Below are 26771 nucleotides of genomic sequence, written 5' to 3'. Positions count from 1 at the left end.
GCTCAGGTTGTAAATGGGCTACATCCGGTGCGTGACACCAGCAACCAAGTCTAAATCACCCTTAAAACATTCTGTGGTCTGTATTCAATGACGGCTGAATTCCGTAACACGCATATTTTCCATTTGCTACAAGTATATCACCATATCATGTATTGGATGTTGTTGTCTATATATAACTGTACTGAATAGCTGTAACATGTTTTACTGTATGGAGTTTGACACTCCAGCCGACTGTCATTATTTCTTGTCACATATCGCCGTTATGTATAGAAAGACACCGTTGTTTATAATGTACACGTTTTGTATATAGTGATATTGATTAGATATCTAAAACTGTTCATGTGACTGGAGTGTGTTGAAACAGATGCATGGGATGAGCAGAAAAAAGTATTGTTCAATATGATAAGTCTTAAAACGTCCGGAACACACATGGATGTCAATGGAAATGTCTATATTTCATAGTTTGTGTTTTGTTTAGTTTTTTGAGATATGCAGTTCGTCCATGACACTAACAAAAGCTCTGTGACTTAAATGCACATAGGAACTGATTTAGTGACCAATATTTTAACAAAGGAACATACGTTTTTTTGATGTTCTTACAGTTTCAAATATCTAGTAGATTTTCCATCACGCCTCTTCCGCCAAATGATTTGGGACACATGAGGTTTCTGAGGAATGTTCTAGGAGGACACAACGCTTGTAATTTGAGTTGAATAACAACCGCTGAAATTGCAGCCCTCGATTTCACGGTAAATTAATGGGATCTGGTTTCTACACTGAGTTGCCTTGAAGATTTCTGATTTAGCTGCTTTCGCCAAAGATTTATTAGCTTTAAGTGGAATCCTAAAACACAAGAATGCTTGTGCCGTTCTCCGTGTGTAATAATGAAGTCTGGAAGGGTCCGTATGTGAAGGAATGCGCAATAGCAGTAGGTGAACTGTATCACAATGTTTGAATTGTTGTACAGTGTGTGTAGACTGTAATGTACAGAAAATACAAACAGGACCGCAGAACAGTAGCTAATGGAACACACACACACACACACACACAGACACACAGACACACAGACACACACACACACACACACACACACACACACACACACAAGAATAACTGGTTTGTCAATAGTGTATTCACCAATTGATTTTCCAATTGTAATTGTTTTGAGAAAGGTTTTTCCCATATTTGGCAAGTTCATTCATTCCTGGATGTATTTTCCCTTAAATATTGGAGACAACATTGAGCTTAAACCAAGACGTCCATGTATGTCATGATGTTGATTTTAGTATTGTATATATTCTATATATTCTTGTATTATAACAGCCATTTTTACAGCAGCCTGTAAATCTTATTGGCTGACAAAACGCTGGCTTGGGGGGACCAGTAAGAGTATAATTCTACCTTTTATGTTTTTTCATGTTATTTTGAGTTATTTCCAAAAACCTCTCACGTTCTTTTTGTAACGGCATTTACCCTTTTTTTCCCCCCTTCTTTTTTTTTCCTTGTAAATGCAAAAAAAAGAACGCTCCTGTGAGGTGACAAAGTACCATAAATAATAATAATAGTATTTTAAACTACCCTTTATGCCTTGTGTTGTGATTTATGTCCATTTGAGTGAACGGGGCCTTTTTATGCCACCACTTCATTGCGATTATGTGCTCCCATTCAGGAGGGGAGCTGTTGTTTGACTGCGGTGTAACGGTTAAGTAAATATGGCCGACACACCAAATGGCGGGTGACAGATGAGGAGAGAATGAGGGTGCCCGCCGAGACGGGAGGCATTGAGAACCCTCTATATGGGTCTGGAGAGGTCGTTTAGATGAGAGATGTGGTCTGTGTGGGGTTGAAGAGTTGAACACCCTCATTTAGGAGGTTTGGCTGGGTTGTCTAAGTGTGGTATTACTAATAGTCTCAAGCATGGGCGTGCATGCACGCGCACTCACAAAAGTAGCTAAGTACGGTACATATACTCCCAAGTACTGAACTTAAGTACTATTTTGAGGTCCTTATACTTTTCATTATGCTACTTTATACGGTATACTTCCATTCCAGAGGGAAATGTTATACTTTCTACTCCACTACGTTTAACAGCTTTGAAGATTTGACGCAATAGATAATCTACAAGCTTTTAAAACACACACAGATGAATTATTTTTAGCTTTTGAAGTTTTATAAAAGCAGTGCATTTGGGGTCACACTACAGATCGGAGCTGTTAACAGGTCCAGCAATAATGATGATAACGTCTCGCATGGTTTCATTTCCATAAACGATCACTTGATCCAATATTTCAACACAAATCAAAGCTTAGAGACAAAGGCCTAAAACTGAAAACAGATTTGCTTATCAGAGCTTTGTTCTTCTTTCCACTCCCATTAATCATCTCATGATATGGCAGGTCTTTGGAAGGGCCCGACCCCTAGGTTAATTCTTAGGTGAATTTAGTTTTTCAGCCTATATTAAAATTGTCTTTTTAAGGGAGAGCCGGCTGGCTCATGGCTCATGTCACCATGACTCAGCCATAACCATATGAGTTCCCAATGCAGCTACGCCCAAATATGGAGTGTGTTGTCTAACCTCAATGTGTCATCATGGCATCGGGCGCCATCAAATCAGTTGGATCTCCATATATGGGCATAAAAGGGACAAGGACTGACAGATGCAGAGATCTGCGACGTAGGTGTGAGGGCCGCGTAACGACCTGAACCTCTAGTTTTCTTGAATAGCAGATCTACAAGCTCACCTGTTGCTTGAAGCCCACCAACAACACAAAACGACATGTGCCTCCATGCTGGAGTTGGCCCTGCTGACATCAGACAGGAAGCTGCCAGCTGAGTTGAGAAGGCAAAAGCTTGATTACAGTGATGTGTGAAAGAGACACAGTGGAATGCACTGTATGTATGTGCTCAGGAAAGCTCTCCCGCGTGAACAGAAAGTTGGCAATTAACAGGAAAAGATTATTGTGAGAGTATGTACTGTATACAACACTACCGCTTCTCATCCAGTGATATGGGTCTATGCTCTGGTATGGAATTGATAGCACTACTATGATATACACAGTAACATCTCGCTTCAGTGTCACATTTCTAGCAACTGCTCTACCCTACATGTACATACAGCAATACAGCAAGCACTGTACATCTCTGACTCACAGAGGGAGGCCGTAGCTTAGCGCAGTGTTTCCCGACCTGGAATCCGGGCCCCCATCTGGGGGCACCAAATATCACAGGACCAGGGGTCATCGATATGTCCATACATGGACAAATGTATCTGTGGCAAGACAAATATTAGATTTTGTTTTTACATAATATTATGATGTTCTTATTTTTATCATAAAACCCAATTACTGAATATCAGTCTCCAGGTATTCTTCAGAATATGTATGACACTGATTTACTATGACACTATGGCACATTAGGAGTCCACTAGACTAGTACAGTGGTTTTCAAACTCCCATAACTCTGAGAGTGTACAAATGGAACCAAATGTACACTCTCAAAGTTACAGACCTGTAATGGACGGTCCATTTGGACCACTTTCAAGCAAACCTGAAGGTCCCTCAACCCACTTTGAAGACCACAGCACTAGTAGTATACATTTATAGGGCTAGCTCTGTTTCTGGTATATATTTGTATGGCAAAACATTTTTTTTTAACAAAAATGTCCACCACAAGCCGGCATGGCGATGAACCCTGCTGGGGACGTGTGGGGCCTTGTCTGTTTGGATGTAATCCAAAGATTTAAAAATGTTTTGCATAAACCAAACTTGCTTTCATCCTGCTGTCTGCCTGCTATGTACACAAATATGACAACTTGCCACAAAATCTATGTGACTCCGTTTGCACACTCAATGAACAACATTCAGGGGTGTTACAGTGCATGTACAGGGGCCAGGGCCGAGGGTATTGGGTTAGACACCTCGACCAGACACATGACCTGTGACAGACAAATTGACTGTTGCTGCGGGGATCAAACCTGACAACATGTGTCCTCTTTAACCACACAGGGCAGCCATATGCTACCCCGGCCTGTCCCCTGTGTGGTTGGGTGATCATTTATCGAGGATCAAACGCACTATGTTTTGGTAACGTGACAGTGTCTTTTAACCACCAGGCCTAGCTGCCTGCCTGCCTGCCTGCCTCCCACACCCCCTGCCCTCAAAAAAGCTTTTAAAGGGTTTTAGCGGTCAAAAACTGAGTCATTTATAAGCGGGATGGAAAGCGTTAAAGATAGCTGACTGTGAAGAATGCTGAGACGTTTCAGGGTTTCATCACAGAGGGGTGTGTGGGGGGGGGGGGGGGGGGCTATAATAAAGAAAACAGCTGTCATAAAGAAAAGTGAAGGATCTGAGTTTTAGACAAAGGAGTGAGTGAGGGAGTGCATTCTTCTGGATGACCCAGATCTATAGCAGGGCACTGTGTGTGTGTGTGTGTGTGTGTGTGTGTGTGTGTGTGTGTGTGTGTGTGTGTGTGTGTGTGTGTGTGTGTGTGTGTGTGTGTGTGTGTGTGTGTGTGTGTGTGTGTGCGCGCGTGCACGTGCGACATCAGACTCACGCACGCGCGTGCGTGCGTGCGTGTGTGTGTGTGCCCAAACATATGGGCACCAAGGACAAAGTGATTAATCTAAAGTATGTGTTTGCAAACTTTGTATGTGTGCATGTCTTTGTGTATACGGCATGCAAGTGTGTATGACAAAGAGAGAGAGAGAAGAGAAGGAGAGAGAGAGAGACATTTTAGACAGAGAAAAAGAGAGAGAGAGGGAGAAAGAGAGAGAGGTGAGAAAGAGAAAAATAACATGGGGTGTTTGGAAACAAGGCTGTGTGTGTTAGAGAGAATGTAATCTCTCAAGACAGATTCAGCAGCCAGCAGCAAATTCAAAGCGTTCCCAGATTGGAGAAAAAAGAGAAGAAACACTTGATGAATTGAATACATGGGACCACAATGGAAACCCCCAAGGCTTTTTGTGTTACCCTTTTAGCATTATTGTATAACTACCACTGCACTTTTTGCAAACTGTTAAGTATTCAATCAATCAATCAAACACAAATATGAAACAGATTTGGGGGAATGTGAGAGATGGACAGACAGAGGGGGGGGGGGGGGGGGGGGTTGTGTTGTTGTGTAATAAGAAGGATTTAATGCGTGTGAAGAAGTGGGGAAGAAAAAGAAGTGACCCCGGACAGTGAGAAAGGAGTGCAGTGAATTGTAAGGGGAGATGGAGAAAGGTGTGGGTGTTGCAGAGAGGAACGTGTTCGAGAATGAAGTTTAAGTTTAAATATGGCGAGGAAATGTATAAAACATAAACATCAAGTAGCTAAGTAGATTTACTCAAGTACTGTTGGCTACTTAAGTACAATTTTGAGGTATATGTGAATATTGTGCTTTTACTCCACTATAATTATTAGAATTTAGAATTGTAGTTACTAGTTACTTTGTAGATTTTGATAATTATTGAAAATAGCGAATCTACAAGCTCACAATGCGATGCGAGCTTGTATATCTTATTTTCAAAAGATTTTTACACATTTGAAAACTTGTGAAACGGGACATTCTGCATAATGAGTACTTTTACTTTTGATACTTAAGACTTAAGTATACTTTGACGGCAATACTTTTGTACTTGTACTCAAGCAAATTTTGATTACCGGACTTTTACTTGTAACAGAGTATTTCTACATTGCAGTGTTGATACTGTTAAGTCATTTAAAAAAAACTTTTCCCACCACTGTTTGTCTGTCTGTCTGTCTGTCTGTCTGTCTGTCTGTCTGTCTGTCTGTCTGTTTGTTTGTCTGCCTGCCTGCCTGCCTGCCTGACTCGCTCCCTCCCTGGATGAGGCAAAAGGCCACCTTCCCAAAGCCAAGGTTGGGTCTAGGTTGGGCCTGGACTATAGAGCATGGTGGTGTTGACAGCTCTAACATGTAAATTGTCTTGATGAACGATTGAATGAAAGACAAATAAAGCCAATGGCTGGAGAAACAGTGAGTGGAAACAGAGACCTTCCACAGAACATGGGAGGTATAGGAGAGCAGATATTTATGTTGGCCACCAGGCAGAAGGACAGTGGAGTGGAGGAACGAGGGGGCTGAAAGCAAAGAGAAGGAATGAGAGAAAAAGGGGGGTGTAGATGATTAATCAAAGCTGCAGACACAAACCAGGACCCCCTGCTGTGCTAGGTAATACAATCAATGGTGTAAAGTAACTGGTAAATTTACTTAAGTACAGTTTTGAGGTATTTTTACTTTACTGGAGTATTTGCAATTTTCAGTACTTTTACTTTAGCCCTATGTACATACTCACAATGCGTCGTGATGCGACGCATTGTGAGCTTGCAGATCTGCTATTTTCAAAAGATTTCTTTGAAAACTTGCAATGGGACATTATTATCAGCATAATGTAAGCCTAGGGCCCTGTTTGACTTTTCTACACTGCAGTTTTGTCATTGCTAAGTGTCGTGTTTATAAAAAGCCACTAGGTGACACCAAAGAGCCATTTCAGGTGTCAATGTGGCACTGACAGGTTTTTCTCTAATACTCTAAAATGACTAATATTTTAAAATGACTGAATCAAGAGAATCAAGAAGGGTTTATTTGTTACTCACTCATTTAGGTACAAGCAGTGACATGTTAGCGTGTCTGTGTCATATTCCGCAAGACTGCGATAACAACAACAATTACAGCAATTACAGCAACAGTCTGGTTCATTTACATTACAGTAATTGGATACTGTACTGTGATGAAATAAAATGAGATTATGAGGAAAATGAGATAATGAGAAAATAAGGTAAAGAAATGTTAAGTGAAGGTTAATTCAAAATTAAAGTCTACTCTGCACACTGTGGCTGCGTACTTAAAGTGCTCTCAGTCAAAGCAAGTATACAGGATATATATATATATATATATATATATATATATATATATATACATACATACATACATACATACATACATACATACATACATACATACATACATACATACATACATACATACATACATACATACATACATATACATACATACATATACATACACATACAAATAGTAGCCTACTACACACAAGAGTACAATTATTTGGTTTCAGTTCCTCAACCATGTAGAATAATGAATAATACATAAATAAATAATAATGTCAACAAGCAGGCTACTATGTTAAATAAATAGCTATTACAGGTATATTGGACTGATGAATGGAAACAAGCCCCCAGGGACTTGTATGTTATCCTTTTAACCATATCCTTTCTTATAATATATATATATATATATATATATATATATATATATATATATATATATATATATATATATATATATATATATATATATATATATATATATATGCTTTTAACAACCTTTATAAAATCGTACCACTGTATTGTTTACAAACTGTCAATAAAGTATTCAATAATAATAATAAAAAAACTTGCACAGAGCAGCCAGCTGGTCGAGGAGGATCACCGATGCCATCGAACTGCTCCACTGACCCAGTTGGATCGGCTTACACAGCGGTTCCGCATTCCATTGCTTTGGCCTGGCCACAGAGCAGAGCAGAGAGAGAGAGAGAGAGAGAGAGAGAGAACACATCCTGCTGAAGAATAAATACCTGGCAACTTTGTAACCAAAACCTACCGCAAAGACTGGACACATTTTTTGGCAACATAATATACACATTTTGTAACATCTTTAGGCACCGAAAGGATGGCGATTTCCATTGTGGCAGGTTTGCGAATAGCTTGAGAAGATGAAAACGCAGCTTTTTGTGCCGAGAATGACGCAGTGTTTCGATCTTAACGGGTGATAAGTTTACATTTAGTGCTGTTGACATAAGCAGCTCCATCCTGTAGGACTGAGGACTCTTAATCCAAGTCACAAGACAACACCACACAACACACACACACACACACACACACACACACACACACACACACACACACACACACACACACACACACACACACACTGATCACTGTCCTGTCCTGTTATTACGGCGGTCCTGTCTGCAGTCATCAGACCTACACATCTATCTGCTGTTTACAGGTAAGGCCTTCTTTATGCCTAAATGTGTCTTTAAACGTCAATTCCGCAGACTGAAGTGAACCCCCCCCCCCAAAAGCCCGATTTGTACGTCGTTGTACGTAGCCGATCTACAAGCTCATAGCGTGTGGAGATCAGATATAAGCTCCAATAATAAGCCCGATCGGGCTTATAGATGGAGCTTATAGATCCGCTATTTTTCGCCTGCTGAGTCAGACAACACTAATATGTTGCTTTGCCCCATATAAAGATATGCCTAAATATTATGGTCTTCTTCTTATTGTAATCAGTTTTTTTTGAGGGGGGGGGGGGCTTGTTAAGTTATAAAACAACGTTGTATTTATTTATTTATTTTTCAATGTTTATATTTTTTTGTATTGACAATCTTGCAGTACAAATAATTCAGGTAATCAACCAGCAGATACTTGAACATGAGTTATAAAACAAGTGTTGGGTTTTCAGCCGTGGCTGGTGGTGACTGACAGACTAGACTGGCTACAATGTAGCAGCTGAGCTGTACGGGCTGTACTCAGAGTTGTTACTTTTTGTGTGTCGCTGTCTGGTTGTTGTTGGGGATACGTAGGCGCGTTACGGCGCATGCGGTGACCTATCGAATACTGTGGACTGGACACCGTATTCGGTCGAGGTCGTTTGGGGCCATTTCAATGGAATTGCGTTGCTATGGCATGTGGAACAGCTTGGGTTCAAGTTTATTTCTTTGCTATTGATATTCATCACAGACTGCAACTGTAAATAAATAAACTTGGACCATGGTTCATCGCTTTGCTGGCTTGTGGTGGTGGACATTTTTGTCAAAATATTGTTTTTGCCATTGACATGCAAATGAGCTGACAATAATATTACCAGAAACACATAAAGAGCTAGTCCTGAATGACCATAACACGTCTGTAACTCTGAGAATGTCCAAGGGTCCATTTGGTTCCATTTGTACACTCTGCACTCTTGTACATTATGTTTGAAAAGAAAAGAAAAAGTTTGAAAACCACTCACTGTACTAGTGGACTCCTAATGTGTGCCATACATAGTGTCATAGTAAATCAGTGTCATACATATTCTGAAGAAATCCTGGAGACTGGCATTCAGCAATTGAGTCTTATGATCTTATGATGTTGTGTAAAAACAAAATTAAAATGTTTCCACGGACAAGGCCAAGTCTTGTCACGGACACATTTGTTTGTGTACGGACATATTGATGACCCCTGACTTGGACCCATATTTGTGATGTCAAGTGTGAAAAAAGGTTCTATAGCCATCACAGCATTACAGATGTACATAAGTGGGCGAGTACAAACGTGTAGTTTTCCAGTAAAGTGAAGAATAGAGATTGAAACAAGAGCAAGAAAAACATTGATAGAAAGAGATCTTCAAATAAAATGCCCCTGAAATGAGTAGAGTGAAGAAGAATATACAGCATATTTACATATAGCAGTAACAGGTATGTATGTGAGGTTAAAATCGCAGCAGATGCAGATGTGTACAAGACATATAAATAGTCTTATGTTTGTTTGTTTATTTGTTTATTTTCACTCACAAAGTGATTAAAAAGATGCACGTGGATTAAGTAGAATGTGAGGGCACTCTCCTCCGGGAAGTTGGTGAGACAGTAGAGTAGTCTGCACAAAAGAAAGTAATCAACATGAGGAAAGTAATGTGTAGAGGATCTAGTGAAATCTATGATTTGCTCAATGTGTTTCACTTCTCCTCTTTCTCTGCTAAATACTGTATACAGCCTTGACCACTGTTTGCACATGTTTGGGTCACGGTAAGGCTGCAACAACTAATCGATTAATCGATTATTAATCGATTATCAAATTAGTTGCCAACTATTTTGATAATCGATTAATCGATAATCGATTAATCGATAATGGAATATCATTAATATAATAATTAATTCAATGTAAAATTGGCTATTTTATCCAAAATGTAAAAATAAATAAATGAGAAAATGTAAAGTAAAGTATACATGATTAGAATATACTTAAACATTCGACAATTAAGGTCTAATATTACAAAACTACAAATTGATACAAAACCTATATATCCAGTCGTTTTGGGGCATAAACAAAAAGTTGAAGGATAACATTAAGTCTGATAATGATGTACCATGCATGTTCACATCAAGTATACTTTACATTACTTAAGACCGTTAAGTGCCCACCTATCCTGTATCCCATTTTTTTAAATGAAACATTTGCATTTGTATAGTACTGTACTGTTACCTGTACTGTTACCCTTTAGCCTAAAATAGGTTGTTTTTAATCAAATCAAGCAGTCAGAAGAAGAGAAAAGCTACCATAAGGTGGCTTTTATTTATTTTGATATGTATTTATATATTTTATGGGTAGTAGCCTAATCAGCAGCTGAGCAAAATTGTACAACATGTACTTTTAAATTAATTATTCGTCTGTATTGTCTTTATTGTTACTGTAGATAGAACATGCCTAAAACAACCTAAAATCAAAATGATAAGGTAATTGCTTAATAAGTGCGATAATCCGATTAATCGATTAATCGTTAAGATAATCGACCGATTCATCGATTATGAAATTAATCGTTAGTTGCAGCCTTAGGTCACGGACACATTTTTGTTTTGAAAAATATATTATTTCAAAAGATTTTTAAAAAGTGAAAACATTTTCAAGAGAATTTCCTAAATACAAAATTTAAAAATCTTAAATGCCATAAATACATACAAAAACTTTCAGTGAGCTTGTAGGCTATTGTCACTAGTTTGCGTTCCGCAGGGAAATCAAATCTTTATTTTGGGTCTCCAGCTAAAAAGTTTGGGAACCAGTGGCGTTGACTACACAATGCACTGTTAGCTAGAGCTGTTCCTTATTTTTCTTATGTAACAAAACAAAAAGAATCAACAGACTTGCACATCCACATCCACACACATGAATGACCTCTCACTTCTTTATATCAAAAATAAGGAACAGTAAAGGCCTACATAATGATATCTAACAATACATGTGCAGTCATTAATATTTAGCAAAGAGGACAAGTAGAAGCTGAGTGAGCATCATAATGTTTAACAGATTCCACTATATACTTATTGTCACAGTCACACATTAATATAGAAAAGGTTAAATACTAGAGGAGTATAGATTTTCCTTCCTCAGTTTGCATAAGTCTTTACGCAACGGCGACCCCCGGTGGTCACACAAATCGACAGGTCAACCAATGCGGCGTAACAGCTTAAATAATTGCTCAACTTCCTATGAAGTGACGATGATTTTCGCCAGTATTGACCGTGCGTGGGTGTGGGGTGGTCGTTTGTGGGAAGTGAAGTATGCCTAATAACATCCTCAAAATGATAAATGTTAAAGAGTGAATTCAGTTCAAAGCACATTGCATTATTCTAGTCTCTCTGTCAGTGTCTGTTGCCTCAGCTGTCCTGTCCTCTACAAACATGTTTCAGTTTTGGAAGAGCATGTATCTAAAATATACACCTGAATTGATCAAAGGTTGGTTAACATTTATCTGTAACAATTGTATAATTAATTTACTTATTTATTTTACTAATCATGAACATTTCTTTCTTCTGCCAACAGACCACATAGGGATGGATAATGCTGGATACCGCACAGGGAGCTTTGAGGGCCTTCATCACTCCAGTGATGATGATGAGCTGGTGGACATAGCAGGGGCCACTTTGGACTTCTCCTCCACAGATGACGTTCCACCCCTGAGCTCAGGTAGGCCTACTGGAGGCAGTTTTTTAACCCAGATTAAGACCTGAGGCTGATTCGACAAATGCCTTCTAAATCAGTTGCTCTCAAACCTTTTCCGTGCCAAGGACCTCCAAATTGATATGTATTTGGTCGCGGACCTCTCCATCTGAAAATGTTTTCTGCTAGGGACTCCCAGAAGAGAAGATTTGTGTTAGAATATTCAAATTTATTCAAACATTTTCAAACACTTTCAAGATTTTTTCAAAATGTTAAATAGCAGATGTACAAGCACGATGGTGTGAGCTTCTATTAGATCTGCTGTTTTTGAATAGTCAAAGCTAAAATCTAAAATGACACAGATGCTTTCCCTCACTTACAGTGGTGTAAGTGAGTTTTTGTTAGTGTTAAATATGGCTATATTCCGATAGCAATCAATGCTATTGAGTGTTTGTTCAGTGTCTCCAGCTATGTACAAAGCTAACATACATTTTTACGCCAGGATACCAAATTACCATGCAGGATACAGCGATAAGTGAAACTGGAAGTGATGAAACAAAAAGAATAAGCAGATAAAATTGGTATGCAAGGAGTTTGTATTGTAACGTCATGGCTTTACTCATATACTGTATGTGCAGTGCGTTGAATTCTCCTGCGGCGCTTACTGAGCTGCTAGGCTAATTCTTTTGCTAAAAAGACTTTAGCCAAGTACAGACCCCTGGGGAAGTGGTTTATAGACACATTTTGGGCCAAATGTCTCTTATCCAGGAAAACCAGTGGGCGTGTGATAACATGGACAGAAGTTGTGTGTTTGAGAGTCCAGAGTGTCAGTTAGTTCTTAGACGTGGTTATCTTCTGATAAGCTGTATCTTTTTGTGTGTGTGTGTGTGTGCGCGCCTCAAATGAAAAGGCTGTGGTCACACTCTTGTGAATCATCAGTTGCTCCATTGTTCCTCTGTCTGTCTCCAGTTCTCTCTTCTCTGTCACACATGCATACACAATTAACACATGAGGGGAGCCTACTCTTGTCTTTCTCTCTCTCTGTCTTTACCCCATAGTCACAAAAATGGGTTGTACTTTTTCCAGCCAGCTAGCACATCAAGCAGATTATTTATACTATCTGGTCCTGTCATAGAAACACTCGGGTTGAACGTCAGATATTATTACAACCTTTTTAAAAGTTAGTTCTAGTAACGGTGAGCAACACTTGTGCTTCCACTTAAGTAATCTTTTGAATCTCAAGGAATGGCACTGTAGGGGCCAAGCCAGAAGAGGGTCTGTGTGTGCTAATCTCGCAAACCACTGGACCAATCGGGGGTGAATTTCTTGTGAATGCTGGCAGTCAGTCAAGGAAGTAAATCCCCAATTTCTCCCCACATTGTTTATACTTTTTGAAATATTTAACATGACACTGGGCTGGAAACTTTGCCAGAATATGGAGATTGGATTGACGTCATAATACTGGGCAGTGCTGTAAAGTAACTAAGTACATTTACTTAGTGCTGTACTTAAGTAAAAGTTTTAAGTACTTTTACTTTTCTGGAATATTTCCAATTTTCAATACTTTTAATTCTACTCCACTACATCTCATAGGCAAATGTTGTACTTTTACTCCACTACAATTATTTGAAAACTTTAGTTACAAGTTACTTTGTAGATTTTGATTATCATTACAAAACATACATTAACCACTTAAGCCCTATTTAAACTTTGGCTATTGAAAATAGCCGATCTACAAGCTCACAGCATGTCGCATTGTGACGCGTTGTGAGCTTGTAGATTGGCTATTTTCAAAAAAATGTAGACATTTTAGACATGATAACTTGTGAAACGGGACATTCTGCATAACAAGTACTTTTTGATTCGTTAATTGATTACCGGACTTTTACTTTACTACAGAGTATTTCTGCATTGCAGTATTGATACTTTTACTTAAGTAATACATTTGAGCACTTTTTCCATCACTGGTGCTGACATCATAAATCACTGATGTCATACTGTAGGCTGGAAGTCCAAGATCCACATGGAAGCCGCACAGGTTATAGACCCTGTCTTGGTCTAATGTGACACCTCTCAGGGTTGCCCGGTAACTGCTGATGTCACGCCGATGCCCGTCCTGCCCTAGTCTAAACAGGAAGTGCTCTGTCAAGGCCAAGAAGGGACAGGCACAGCATGTCCTGTGGTTTGCACAGCAAAACAAATGGCCCATGGGAATCATTTCAGATTTGCAGAGGGGATGAGTTGCGTCAGGCTGTCGTGAAATGAATGTGTGGGATATGGGATATGCCAAGTGTGTCATACCATAAGTAATATTTCAACCATGTTGGACCTGGCTTCCCTTTTCTGCAGATGTTGGCAAAACTTTAAAACTTGGTCTTTCCCCCCCTTGTTTTTCCCTACAAAGTCATTTTTTATAGGGAAAATAGGGTTAAGGTCAAAATGTTTCGCAATGCGACACGTTGTGAGCTTGTAGATCTTCAATTTTTACTATGAATACAGAGGTGTGCCTGCCTTGAGATTTTGGCGGGCCACAGGCACAAACCGTCTGAAAACACTACATTAACCCAGATATTACAACAAGCTCACAGCGCGTCACTTCGTGCCGCTCTGCGAGCTTGTACATCTGCTATTTTTGAACATTTTAAAACAAGAAATGATGACGCAGTCATATTAATACCAGGTTGCTCTCTCCAGCGTCCCCGCACGTAACCAAATGGACCCGTGGTCCTGTACCCTTTCGCTCGCGGAGTAACAAATCGCTGTTGGAGGCGGCGCTATGTGTATGAGGAGTCAAGTCAATAGTTTGTTTGGTGGCGACGACTACCACATTGTTTTTTTAAATAGTTTGTTTGGTGGTGACAAGGATTGAAGGACAGCCAATGATGAAAAGGTCGCTAGAAAGTGTTTAGAAAGTGTTTAGTAGTTGATCAGTCTCTTCCTAGACCAGGCTGCAAGCAACCTGGTAAAAATCTTAAAAGTGTGAGAACTAGGCTACTGATTTTAGAAGGCATTCGTGGAATTGGCCTGAGGTCTTTTAATGGGCTAAAATCATGACTATACAAAAGAGTAGCATGAGATGTCAACCAATGAACTGCATCTGCCTGGTGACTGCTTGATGACATTATTACATTTCAGTAATGCTTCCTCATTTCAACATTTCAGTCCAGTGTGCTTCCGTTCCTTAGAAAAGGGCAGTGCTGCTGTCAGCCATTAGGTCTGCCCGCTTATGACTGACTGATTTCGTTGTACCTCGATATCCGATTGTCCGGGTTGCCAGGTTGTGACCGCTGTCATTGTAAACGTCGTTATCAAAGTATTGTTGTAATTTTTCAGAATGTCCAGGTCGCCCGGTTATGAGCAGTGGTGTAAAATAAGTACATTTACTCAAGAAGTACTGTACTTAAGTACACTTTTCAGGATTTTTTACGTTACTGGAGTATTTCCCATTTTCAATACTTTTACTTCTACTCCGCTACATCTCAGAGGCAAATATTGTACTTTTACTCCACTACAATTATTTGACAACTTTAGTTACTTTGCATATTTAGATTATTATCACAAAACATAAAATTAACCACTTCAGCCCTATATACATTTCGGCCATTTGAAAATAGCCGATCTACAAGCTCAAACATTTTTCAAAAGATTTCTATACATTTGAAATGGGACATTCTGCACGAAGAGTGCTTTTACTTTTGGTACTTTAAGTATATTTTGATGCCAATACTTTTGTACTTTTACTCAAATAAATCTTGATTACCGGACTTTTACTTTGTGTCATGTGACATCATCATCGTCAGAATATTGTAACAGCATTCATTATAAGAAAGTCTGGGTTGCCCGCTTATGACTGAATCACTGATGCTATTTTTGACATCATCAGAATGTCAGAGTGTGCCAGACTCCACACCAGAAGATAGGCCATGAATTGTCTTTTGAAAAGTGAGGGTGTGATTTGTCTTTAATCTGTAAAAAGGCCATTTAATCCTTGCACACCATGGAAGAAAATAGAAGATGACTGGACCCTAGTAGCATCCCTATTCTGGGGGCGAAGATATATAGTGTAGAGGGAAAACAGGAGTGTTCTTACTAACCCTGGGGGAATACGGAAAACTAAGTACAGTGTACATAGGTTTGAGGCAACAGTGGCATATGCTGTATGAGGGTTCATCCCAAAGCCCACTCCCTATAGCAGCCCGTGAAAGACTGATTTGAAGGTTCTTTTTGTAAAGCAAAAAATAACTTGAACAAAAAGAGATGCAAAGCCGATGTTTATTACATTCAAATATTAATATCTTTGGCATTAATTCAGGCGCTGAGGATAATTTATAGGGGATAAATGAAAGAATAAAGAGATCCCCCAAAGAGACCCACTTACCATCTTTAATGGAGAAGGTTGTAATGATTCAAATTGATTAGTTCCTCACTGAAGTAACTCTTAAGAGCTTTTTAATAATCTACCACCACCATGGTTCTGTTGGCAATGGCAGACGTTGCCTCAGCCCGAGAAGCTTAGGGATCAAACAAGGACATATTGTGAGAGATAATCAACGTTCTTGATCAGATAAATTCAAGATCGCTTGATGGCAGTGGCGTTTGTTCGCATAAGGATTTTTAATGGGCCCTTGGCATGCCTTTTTATTTCCTGTCATTTAGTGTGCTCACCCTCTTCCATTCCTCGCCTTTTTCCTCTTGAGCTGAATGGAAACAGCCCTGAGGAGCTGCGACCGCACATTAGCGTGCGTGCTAACGGCCACTTGGACAAGCTCAACCATGAGCAGGAGAAGAGTTTGCTGAAGTCGTCCTGGCTGCTGCCAGGAGGGAAAGGTCTCCACAGTCAAAATCATATCGACAGGTGGAACTTACTATAGCTGAACTTATTGTATCTGCATACATAACAACATAATCGCAGCAGTAAAGCTGATCGCGCAGCTTAGCTTTTAACCCATTCAATCCGGGAACGCATCTGTGTCATTTTAGTCATATTTTATACTATTCAAAAATAGCAGATATACAAGCTCAAGGCGCGGCACTGAGTGCCACGGTATGAGTTTGTAGATCTGCTATTTTTGAGTGGTGCCAACCACTCCTACATTTGACTGTCCGTATGTCCGTCCGTCCGTATGTCCGTCCGTATGATTGGTCAAGCTTCACGTGACACGTGACAATATGTTGTCACGTGTCACGTGACAACATATTGTTGCTGATTGCAACACAAGGATGCAACCAGTTACACTTTCAAAGGCACCACTCTCTTCACACTGGGTGTGATTTTTTTTTTAAATCATGATTTTAATTTTAAGTGAACATTTGTAACTCAAATATTTGAGATCAGAAAACTGTTAGGGTTTAGAAGACATTTGTAGACGTGTTCCCGTATTGAATGGGTTAAAAGCATTGCCCTTGACGGACAAACCAGGCAGTGAACTGTTTTTTTTTTTTTTCACTTGATCCAATCACTATCATCCATCCATTCTCATACTATCACTGCAAAGTTTACGTGCATGATTAAAGGGCAGTCGTGCTATTTTGAGGCAGCAATCGTGTAACTTAACACGAATGAGGACCGGCACAGTTTCAATAATGATAGTATGAATATTCCTGCTTACACACTGAATGGGATACAATGCCACTGTAAGTCTTTGATTCTAGGTAGATATCAACATTATTGAGATGGACAAAGAGGGCTCTTTTAAATATTTACTTATCCAAAACGTATCTCACGTACTTCACGGTTTACAGTAGCCACATTGATTTTCCCGGAAAAGTCTGATACAAGTTATGTTGACTTTGCCTCAAAATGTTTGAACTGGTTAACGTAACGCTCAAAAGTATTTGCTTTCGTGATAGCAGTCCTTGTGATACAGTAGGTCTCCTGAGGCAAGAGGAAGTAAAGAGAGAGATTTTTTTTTAAACTTCACTGAAAACAACTTTCATTTAATCCATTAAGACCGGGAACGCAACTATGTAATTTTAAGATTTCTTTGGCTATTCAAAAATAGCAGATATACAAGCTCATAGTGCGGCACCAAGTGCTGAGCTATGAGCTTGTATATCTGCTATTTTTTTAAATATCGTGGAAAATGTGTGCAAATCTTTGAATTTGAATGTTTTAAAGTGAACATTGTTAACTCCGATCTCTGCTTCTGGGGGTCCCCGGAACAACATATTTTGAGATGGGGGGGGTCCGCGGCGAAGTACATATAATTTTCTGGGTCCTTGACATGGAAAAGTTGGAGCACCACTGATATACAGTAGCAACATACTGTTAGGATTTAGAAAACATTTTTAGATATGTATTTCGCCACGGACCCCCATCTCAAAATGTTTTCTTCAAGGGACCACCAGAAGCAAAGATTTGAGTTGCAAATGTTCCCTTTAAAAATATATATATTCAAAGATTTGCACAACTTTTCAAGATAAATAGCAGATCTACAAGCTCATAGCGCGGCACTGAGTGCCGAGCTATGAGCTTGTATATCTGCTATTTTTGAATAGCCAAAGAAATCTAAAATAACACAGATGTGTTCCCGGATTGAATGGGTTAAGATTATAACTTGAGCATGAGCTTGTACACTTTTCTGTTGCGACGTGGGATATGAAAGTGTGCAACCACAGTGTTTTGGTTAGCTCGAGTCTGACTAATAACTATAAGGTTTCAGTTCTCTGTGCAGAGTGCAGACTCAGGGATTGGTTCTTACTTGGCTGCAGGAGGGTGGCAGGTGTCAAATTCGGTCTGGGCAATATTATCGTTTTATCAATGTCTTGATATAAGACTAGACATGTCGTCTGGGATTTTGGATATTGTGATATGGCAAAAGTGTTGGTTTTAATCACTTAAGCCTTCTTTTATACTTTAAAATGTTTTCAATATTTCTCAAAAATATCATAAATAGCAGATCTACAATGTCGCAACTCATTGTGGGCTGGTAGATTTTAGCTATTTTTTTTAAATCAACAAAAAGCGAAAGAGAATTGATATCTCACAATACAAAAATATCATCACAATAAAGGTATCGAGGTATTTGGTAAACCAAATATTGTGATGATTTGATTTTGTTTATATCGCCTAGCCAGATGTATCGCTCCTGCCAAGCCTGACATGATGCAGTTGACCAAGGCATTGACTGCCAAAATTCCTGAATTGCTGAACTATTACCCTTTGCTATGGACTCTCTGATAACATTCCGTTTGTCTAGGACAGAACATTTATAATCGGTAAAGTGACGATAGAACAAATAGTCTTTCTTCTGACTTCTTCCTCTTCTCTCCACATCTTCCACCCCTCCAGACCCAGAAACCCCTTAATCCCTCTGTTGTGGTAATGTGTTCTTTATTTAGCCTGCCATTTACACTTTAACCGTTGTCAACACCGTCTAATGATTGACCAGCAGTGTGACAACTAGTGTCGACACCCTCGGTTACACTGTGACTCTCTCTTCATGGAGCATTACAGCCAGTGGTGTAAAGTAACCTAGTACATTTACTCAAGTACTGTACTTAAATGCAATGTTGAGGTATTTTTTACTTTACTGGAGTATTTCCAATTTTCTCTACTTCTACTCCACTACATCTCAGAGGCAAATGTTATACTTTTACTCCACTACAATTATTTGAAAACCTTTTAGTTGCTAGTTACTTTGTGGATTATTATTACAAAACATACATTAAGAACTTCAACCTTATATACATTATATAGCCGATCTACAAGCTCACAATGTGACATTATGCATAACATTATGCATAATGAGTACTTTCTACTTTTGGTAGTTTAAGTACATTTTGATACCAATACTTTTGTACTTTTGCTCAAGTACATTTTGAGTATTTCTACACTGCAGTATTGATTCTTTTTCAAAATGATTGAGTACTTCCACCACTGATTACATCTGTGTTCATCAGCCACAAGGTCAGCTCAGGACAGCGGAGGAAACGGAGGAATAAATAGAACAAAGGTTGAAAAGATTTCGAGTGGGGGGGGATAATGGTATGGATGCAGAATAGGAGTTTCTGGCACAACGTCACGTACTTCCAATTTAGTGCACGGAGAAAAGAGGAAAAAAGGGTCTAATGAGGTCAACACTCCAGCATATAGAACAACGTTATTGTTAGAACAGCGCGTTTCGGCCTGTGGCCTTTGATTACCCTGATGACTCACAAAAGCTGCTGAAAAGATGCACCTTTTTTTTAAAGCTTTACTTAATCCATACAACGATTTTAGCTGAGCACCTCTGGCACGCCTGTTAATTTTTAACAGCACTTAACGGCTTGCTTCACACTCATAAATTACAGAATTAGGCCGGAAGATTTTAGTTTTCTTAATGTCAACATAGTAGACGAAAAAGTATGGTCCAATATACAGTAGCCAAGCCAGCTCATGATATATAGCGATATCATGACGGTACGTCATAGAGCTTCTGATTTCAGCAAGACTTGAGTGTAAAAAAAGCAATGCTCATTGCTTGGGCAGATTGAAAAAGCAACCGCTGTCACTTGATAATGTTGTTTGAGATTATAGTGCAATTCCCTAGATTCATTGCAATGATGATTTATGCGTACCAAAGCAACAGTACAAGCCACTGGGGCTCAGGAGGTAGTGTGGCCTTCTGGGAATGGGAAGGTTTTCCCAGAAGGATGTTTGTCGAAGTGTTCTTGAGCAAGACACTTAAACCCTAACTGCTCCCGATGGGCAGGTTGGTGTCTTGCATGGTTTCCTCTGCTGTCCGTCAATGTGCGAATGTGTGTGTGAATGTGACTAGAAAAAGAACCTCATGCAGTCCATTTGGTGTCGTGTAGATAAGGTCTTACTGAAAACTAGAAATGTATTGTAGTTTTTTTTTTACTTGTTTTGATGATAAAAAATGAAATAAAATCGAGCCAGCCTCATCCTTTAGCCTACATCTGGGAGCTACTCAATGCAAGAAAATAATATCCAGCACTCCGAAGTCCTTCTGGTACTTTGAATTCAACTAAGGCACATGCCTTAAATTAAACAAATTAAAAGTACCAGAAGGACAATGGAAATTGTGAGTCTTCATGAGCCGTGTACCCGGCAAATTGCATTTATACAGATTGAGTGTGCTAGTCTTTTCTTCTACTTTGAGCTACTCCATACACGCAGTAGAACCGTTGTCAGGCCAGACGATCATTAACATTGGGTATAAATGTAATATTGCGTAATTAAAGTCACCTTGTGTTTATGCGTAGCTCTGCACAAATCAAATTGAATCACGTGGACAGTGGAGTTAAACCTGAGTTCTTGCAGGAACATGCATTCTCTAATTGGTCAGTGTCTCATGACTCATTGTCCAGTAAAACAGTTAGGAATAATAAACTTTATTGCGTTACATCAGATGTCTCTTTTCGAAAAGGTAACCCAGAATCGTCCTTAACCTTAAACGTTCCAGAACCCTTGAGGTTCTGTGATATTTGTTTGTTTGTTTACTCTTCCATTATAACCAGAGCCACCCCTGAACATCTAATCTCCAGCACCGCTGGCTTGATCTCAGCAAAACTGAGAACACACACTCCCTGGATGCCAATTCAGAACCTCTGCCCCAAACCTTTCACGTGGGCCTGTTATAGCGCCACCAGCAGGTCTAATTTAGCAAAACACATTTTTGGAACAAAATGCCTCGAATCATGAATGCAGTGTCCGATTGCTGTGCAAGGCCTAAGAGGGAATGCACCCTTTTCACATTGGCCTATTATAGCGCCACCAGGAGGCCACAATAACCTACCTGGCGGAGACCTTTTTCTAGTATTACAACTGAAGTTGTGTGTTATTCGTTTTGTCTGATCAAACAACTGAGATCTGACGCTACTCTCCTACCGGAAGGAAAAAATCCAATACAACACGACGTGATGCTTACTATGTTTGCTGGGAGGCGGCCACATTTTTTGTTTATTGATCTTTCTAGGATTGCTGGGTGCGTGGATAGGCTATGTGAATATCTTTGCACCAGTGTTAGGGTATATCTTTGTACCAGAGGAACTTGTTTTGCACTTTCATAACTCAAAAGTTGTGCTACAACTGGTTCCTGAAACGAGTGCACGCACCATGGAATGACACCTTTTTTTGGGGGGGGGGGGGGGTGCCAACTAGTTGGTGAATATGCCAACTAGAGCAGTGGTTATCAACCTTTTCTGGCTGTGACCCCCCAAAAGAATCATATTTGAACTGGGGACCCCTAACAAGCACGGATACATATTGTGAAAATAGCAGATCTACAAGCTTGTAGATCGGCTATTTTCAAATGTTTTGCCTCTTATATTATTTGACAATTTGGCCAATGTTTAACCTGTTTTTTATTGTATAGTTTGTTGATCACTTTTGATGCAGTAATGGTCTTTTTTTCTCTTTAATTTTTCTTTTTTTTATTGAGGTAGTAAAAAGGTTCTAAGTCCTTCAATTGTCACTTCACTGTCATCTGGGGACCGCCCCAAAATCATGTGGGGGTCCCAACCCACAGGTTGAGAACCACTGAACTAGAGCGACAACACTGCACAGGTTTAGTTGGCAGCGATGGTCTGGTCCATCCAGGCACGCAGCTCGGTGACACGGGCGTACACACCAGGGGAGTTGACACTGCAGTATCCACTGCCCCAGGAGACTACACCGACCAGGGTCCAGGCTCCATCCTTCTCACAGACCAGGGGCCCACCAGAGTCACCCATGCAGGACGAGGCTCCAGAGGCTCCAGCGCAGATCATCTGGTCACTGATCAGGTTGCCCCAGTATTTCTTGCACTGCTCATTGGTGAGGAGGGGGAGAGCAGCCTGCTGGAGCAGGGCAGGGGTGGTAGAATCAGAGGGGTCGGTCAGGCCCCATCCAGAGGTCACACACACCATTGCACCGGGGAAGTTGTCACTAGTCTCAGCCACACACACCGGGGAAACACGCATGCCCAACTTGGCAGGGCTGGCCAACTTGAGCAGCTGGATGTCATTGCTGTATATTGGGGATCCGAAGAGGGGGTGCTTGAAAGCCTTTCCAACCCTCATGGTCTGGATGTCCTCGGCGTTTGAAGAGCGGTTGTGCTCGCCCAGGATCACACGTGTATCCGTTCTGATACGGCAGTGGGCAGCGGTCACAACCCAGTTCTCGTTGATCAGGGATCCGCCACAGTAGTGGAAGCCGTCGGAAAGCTGCAAGGAGACCTGCCAGGGCCAGGAGTGAGGTACAGCCTCCTCACCGTTGACAATAAGGGAGTGTCGAGTGATTACTGGAGGGATGGCAGGCAAGCCGCAGCCATACGCAGCGCCAACGAAGGCAAAGCAGTAGAGAATCCACATGTAGGCGGCCATCCTTTCAACTTGACTCTAGCAGGCTGACTGCAGCGTCCTTTATACTGGAACCCGCAGCAGTGGTGTCCGATAAGAAGTTAAGATGTCAAATATCCAAGTTAGTACAGATGCTGTTGTACTCTTTCCTGGTGGGAGCTGGTTGATGTGGTTGAAGTTTGTAGCCTTGTAGATAGCAGGAGATTCGGGGTAACGCTGATTGCATCTGAATTCATGGAATGACTGCAACCATTTATATAAATGCTTGACTGGATGCTCGTGACATCTTCCTGATGTCATGATAAATCAGCTATCATCAGCATGATGTCATATCTCCAAATTATGATTGTCGTGGGCGGGCTTCAATAACAATCTGTCCAATAAGGCCCTTCCTTACATGCTGTATTAACACTCAAATCAAAACACCTGGGGAATCATCATTGACAACACCTGTGGAATCATGGCCTTACTTACAGCCATCCCCAAATGTATGAAGTACATTTGCTTCCTAAAAAGGCCAATAAGTGGGATCCGCTGAGACTGCAACACTGTCCTCTGTTCCCTCTGGGATGGCTGGCAGGACCACCAGCCTGGACACTGGTCCTGTGTATTTGTTCTGACCGACAATCGGGGGCGAGTGCCAAATATCCTCCACCTACAGTCCCATTAGCTCTCACCTAGCAATTTGGTCCTTCGAGTTGGATTGTGGCACTTAACCCTGCCCCACTATAGAAACATATTTTTTTTGGGTCCCGAGCTAAATAGTTTGGGAACCACTGAGATATAGCAATGTGTTTGTACATATTGCAGATGCAAACATGCAGTGAAGACAAGAGACAGAAAATTATCCTGCAGCCTCTCTGACCTCTCCTACGTATTCCAGAGACCGGGCCAGTTATTATGACCTGACCCCTCCTACGTATTCCAGAGACCAGGCCAGTTATTATGACCTCTGACCTCTCCTACGTATGCCAGAGAGCAGGCCAGTTATGGCGAGGCAAGAACTCACTGAGGTCCTGCTGCCAGTTCCCATAGCAATCCCCCAACCTCATCAGGTCAAAGTTCATCTCACCTCACTGACTCACCCTGGAACTTGTGTGTGTGTGTGTGTGTGTGTGTGTGTGTGTGTGTGTGTGTGTGTGTGTGTGTGTGTGTGAATACAATAATACGTTGCATAAAATAGTTGTTTTTTGAGGACATCATTAGTGTGTGTACTAGACATTAGTGAGAAAAAGTGGTTGCGTAATTGAAACTTGATGCCAGCAGGAACCCCTGTGGTTTACTGCAAGATACCCAAAACTTGTCCTACCGCCAACAATCCTCCCTCACACAACATGAAGGAACTAAGCTGTTGCAACATCGTCCAGTACACTGGAATCTGTGGAGATTCTTCAGAAATGCAACATTTGACAATTTCACACACACACACACACACACACACACACACACACACACACATACACACACACACACACACACACACACACACACACACACACACACACACACACACACACACACACACACACACACACACACAGTCACACGCAGTGAGTTCTTGGCTCACCATGGTTCTTCTCTCTTATGACTTATGTTACTGGAAGCAGCGTCTGCTTTGTTCCAGGAGTAGTTGACCCACTTCCTGAGAAGGCGCTGACACTGGATCATACCATACTGGTGTGTTTTTTTAGGGAGTGCTTTTGTACATTGTTGTCTTTTAAATGAAGAAAATCCATATGTGGCCAGGGTTTGGCCCCTAAAACATTTGAAACACTGAAAACGGCAAAGATGAGACAACGACTTCTTCTGTGTTTGTTTGACATTGTGTGTTTTGCTACTGTTTACCATTTCTGTATGGGTATGATATATACCGTATGAAATGGTCAGCTTGCTGTCTCTGGCTTTTGTAATGCCTTTTGAGGGGTATCTGAGTAGGAAAACTGAGGCAGACGCGTTCGAGCGATAGACTGATGAAGAGACTGCTCCGGTGGGATTCAGTCCTGTATAATATTAATAGAGAAGGATGTGGAGCCAGAGGTGGAGATCTTGTGTTCCTCCTGTACCACATTATTAAATAGTTTTACTGCCTCGCCCTGGTCAGCCGGGGCCTGATGGAGGGGAAAGGAACTGGTTGGAATAACGTGTTCCTTCCACGCGCTACGTCCAACCGGGGAAACTCCCCCCTGTCAGTTGATAAGAAGCGGCCTGCTCACTCCTCATGCATTGAAGGAAGCATGAGCTCAGGCTGGCAGAGGGAGAGTAGTGCCCAGGATTACAAGCTTAGGCATTGGCATTGGGTGAAAAATGGGTTACAAATAAAAAAAACGTTTTCATTACTGCAACCTTGGACCAACTTCTTGTTGCAAATGCATACTTTTACCATTTCACTAAACAAAGTTGATCCTACGACCGGACCACTTTTTAAGAGAGGGTTTCACAGAAAAACAGTCTCTCTGTAATTAATGATTATGTCCTTTTAACAATGTCCTTCCTCTCCCGAGAAATTGTAACGTTGGAAGTGCATTGTAACGTTGAAAGTGCATTAATGCACTCTGTATTTTTTATTCTGTAAAGCACTTTGTGTATGAAAAGTGCTATATAAATAAAGTTGCCTTGCCTTGCCTTGGAACAGAAAGTAAGAGGTAGAGTTCCAGCTGCTAGCGATGCCTATAACAAAATGTAGCTTCCCCATGAAGTGATGCGACTTCCGCATCACGATGAGTTGGAACCGAGCCAACGTCTTTGACTCTTCACCTTTTCATCCCAGGAATAGAAAAACTGTCTTTTAGTTGGAGCACGGGATCACATGGGACTCCCAGAATTGGGGTCATTTTTACATTTTGGGGAGTAATGGTAATTTCAATTTAATGGCGTCCATATTTTGGGCATGTCATAGATTCAAAAGATGTTATTTATTTTTTCAAAATAGCTAAAATTGCTTTGTTGTGAGCCATTTTTGCATTTAAAAAAAAATTGGGCTTAAGCGGTTAGAAGGCCATACAACTGCCCTTGTTGTGGCCAGTTTTCATTGTTTATTATCTGAACTGATTAAATTGAGAATGATTTGATGCATATACAGCCCTGTCCTCCAGCGCTTTGTGCATCTCACAGGAAGCACCGCCTTTCTCTCTCTCTCACACACAAGATCACACAGGGTCACACAGGGTCGACGACCTCATAAACACACGCACACACACGCACAGAGAGTTTTTATTTCCCAACCGATGACTTAAACAGATCAGCCAATCACAGAGAGTCCTCCAAGCACACGGGCATATTAAAGTCCAGCAAATCATCATTCACTCCACAAACGCATTAGCCAATCATTACCGGTTTCCCCCTCATGTTGTCTCGTCCAATGAGAGAACGCTGACGTCACCCTACACTTCCTTGTTGAGTTCAGATGAGGGGAGGGGGGAGATATTGCCGGTGCCAGTGTGAGTTGTAGAATTTCCTTCAGTGGCTGTTTTTTTGGGGGCACAGAATGTAAAAAAAATGGACTGGGAGATCTGGAATAAGCAGATCGACGAGGATGAGGAGGATTTAGTCGATGTTGAAACCGAGGGTGAGTTTACATGGAACATGTTGCCACCACTTGTTGTTGTGCTCTGCCAGCCTGCTTATCCAGTTACTGTTCAATGGACTTTAACCTATTTTAGCCCTGATACACCTTTTATACGTTGTTATACAATTCCAAGATAGGAACACCTGTGTCATTTTAGTCGTTACTATACATCGCTGTCTCCATATTCAAAGTTTTTGTGATGTT

The 26771-nt window shown here is 40.7% G+C and overlaps 2 protein-coding genes across 2 annotated transcripts in view; one reads left to right on the top strand and one right to left on the bottom strand.

Moving 5' to 3' along the window:
* Window positions 1-7567: 7567 nt before the first annotated feature.
* The window catches only part of clcn5b (chloride channel, voltage-sensitive 5b), a 57674-nt gene continuing 38470 nt past the window's right edge, over window positions 7568-26771 (top strand). The window contains exons 1-2 of the mRNA XM_084042957.1: window positions 7568-8030; window positions 11603-11746. Of these exons, the coding sequence (XP_083899083.1) occupies window positions 11614-11746 (133 nt within the window). The 5' untranslated portion in view covers window positions 7568-8030; window positions 11603-11613. The remainder of the gene's footprint in view (window positions 8031-11602; window positions 11747-26771) is intronic.
* On the bottom strand, window positions 22232-23026 carry LOC311035093 (chymotrypsin A-like; the record flags this gene model as incomplete). The annotated part of the gene is made up of 1 exon (XM_084043174.1): window positions 22232-23026. The coding sequence occupies one exon, from the start codon at window positions 23024-23026 to the stop codon at window positions 22232-22234; it is 795 nt and encodes a 264-aa protein (XP_083899300.1).

The sequence above is a fragment of the Gymnoscopelus microlampas genome, assembly GCF_963454915.1.
Source record: "Gymnoscopelus microlampas genome assembly, chromosome: 19".
NCBI classification, from domain to species: domain Eukaryota; kingdom Metazoa; phylum Chordata; class Actinopteri; order Myctophiformes; family Myctophidae; genus Gymnoscopelus; species Gymnoscopelus microlampas.
Note: the sequence above shows the minus strand (reverse complement) of the source record. Positions and strands in the feature narration are given on the sequence as shown.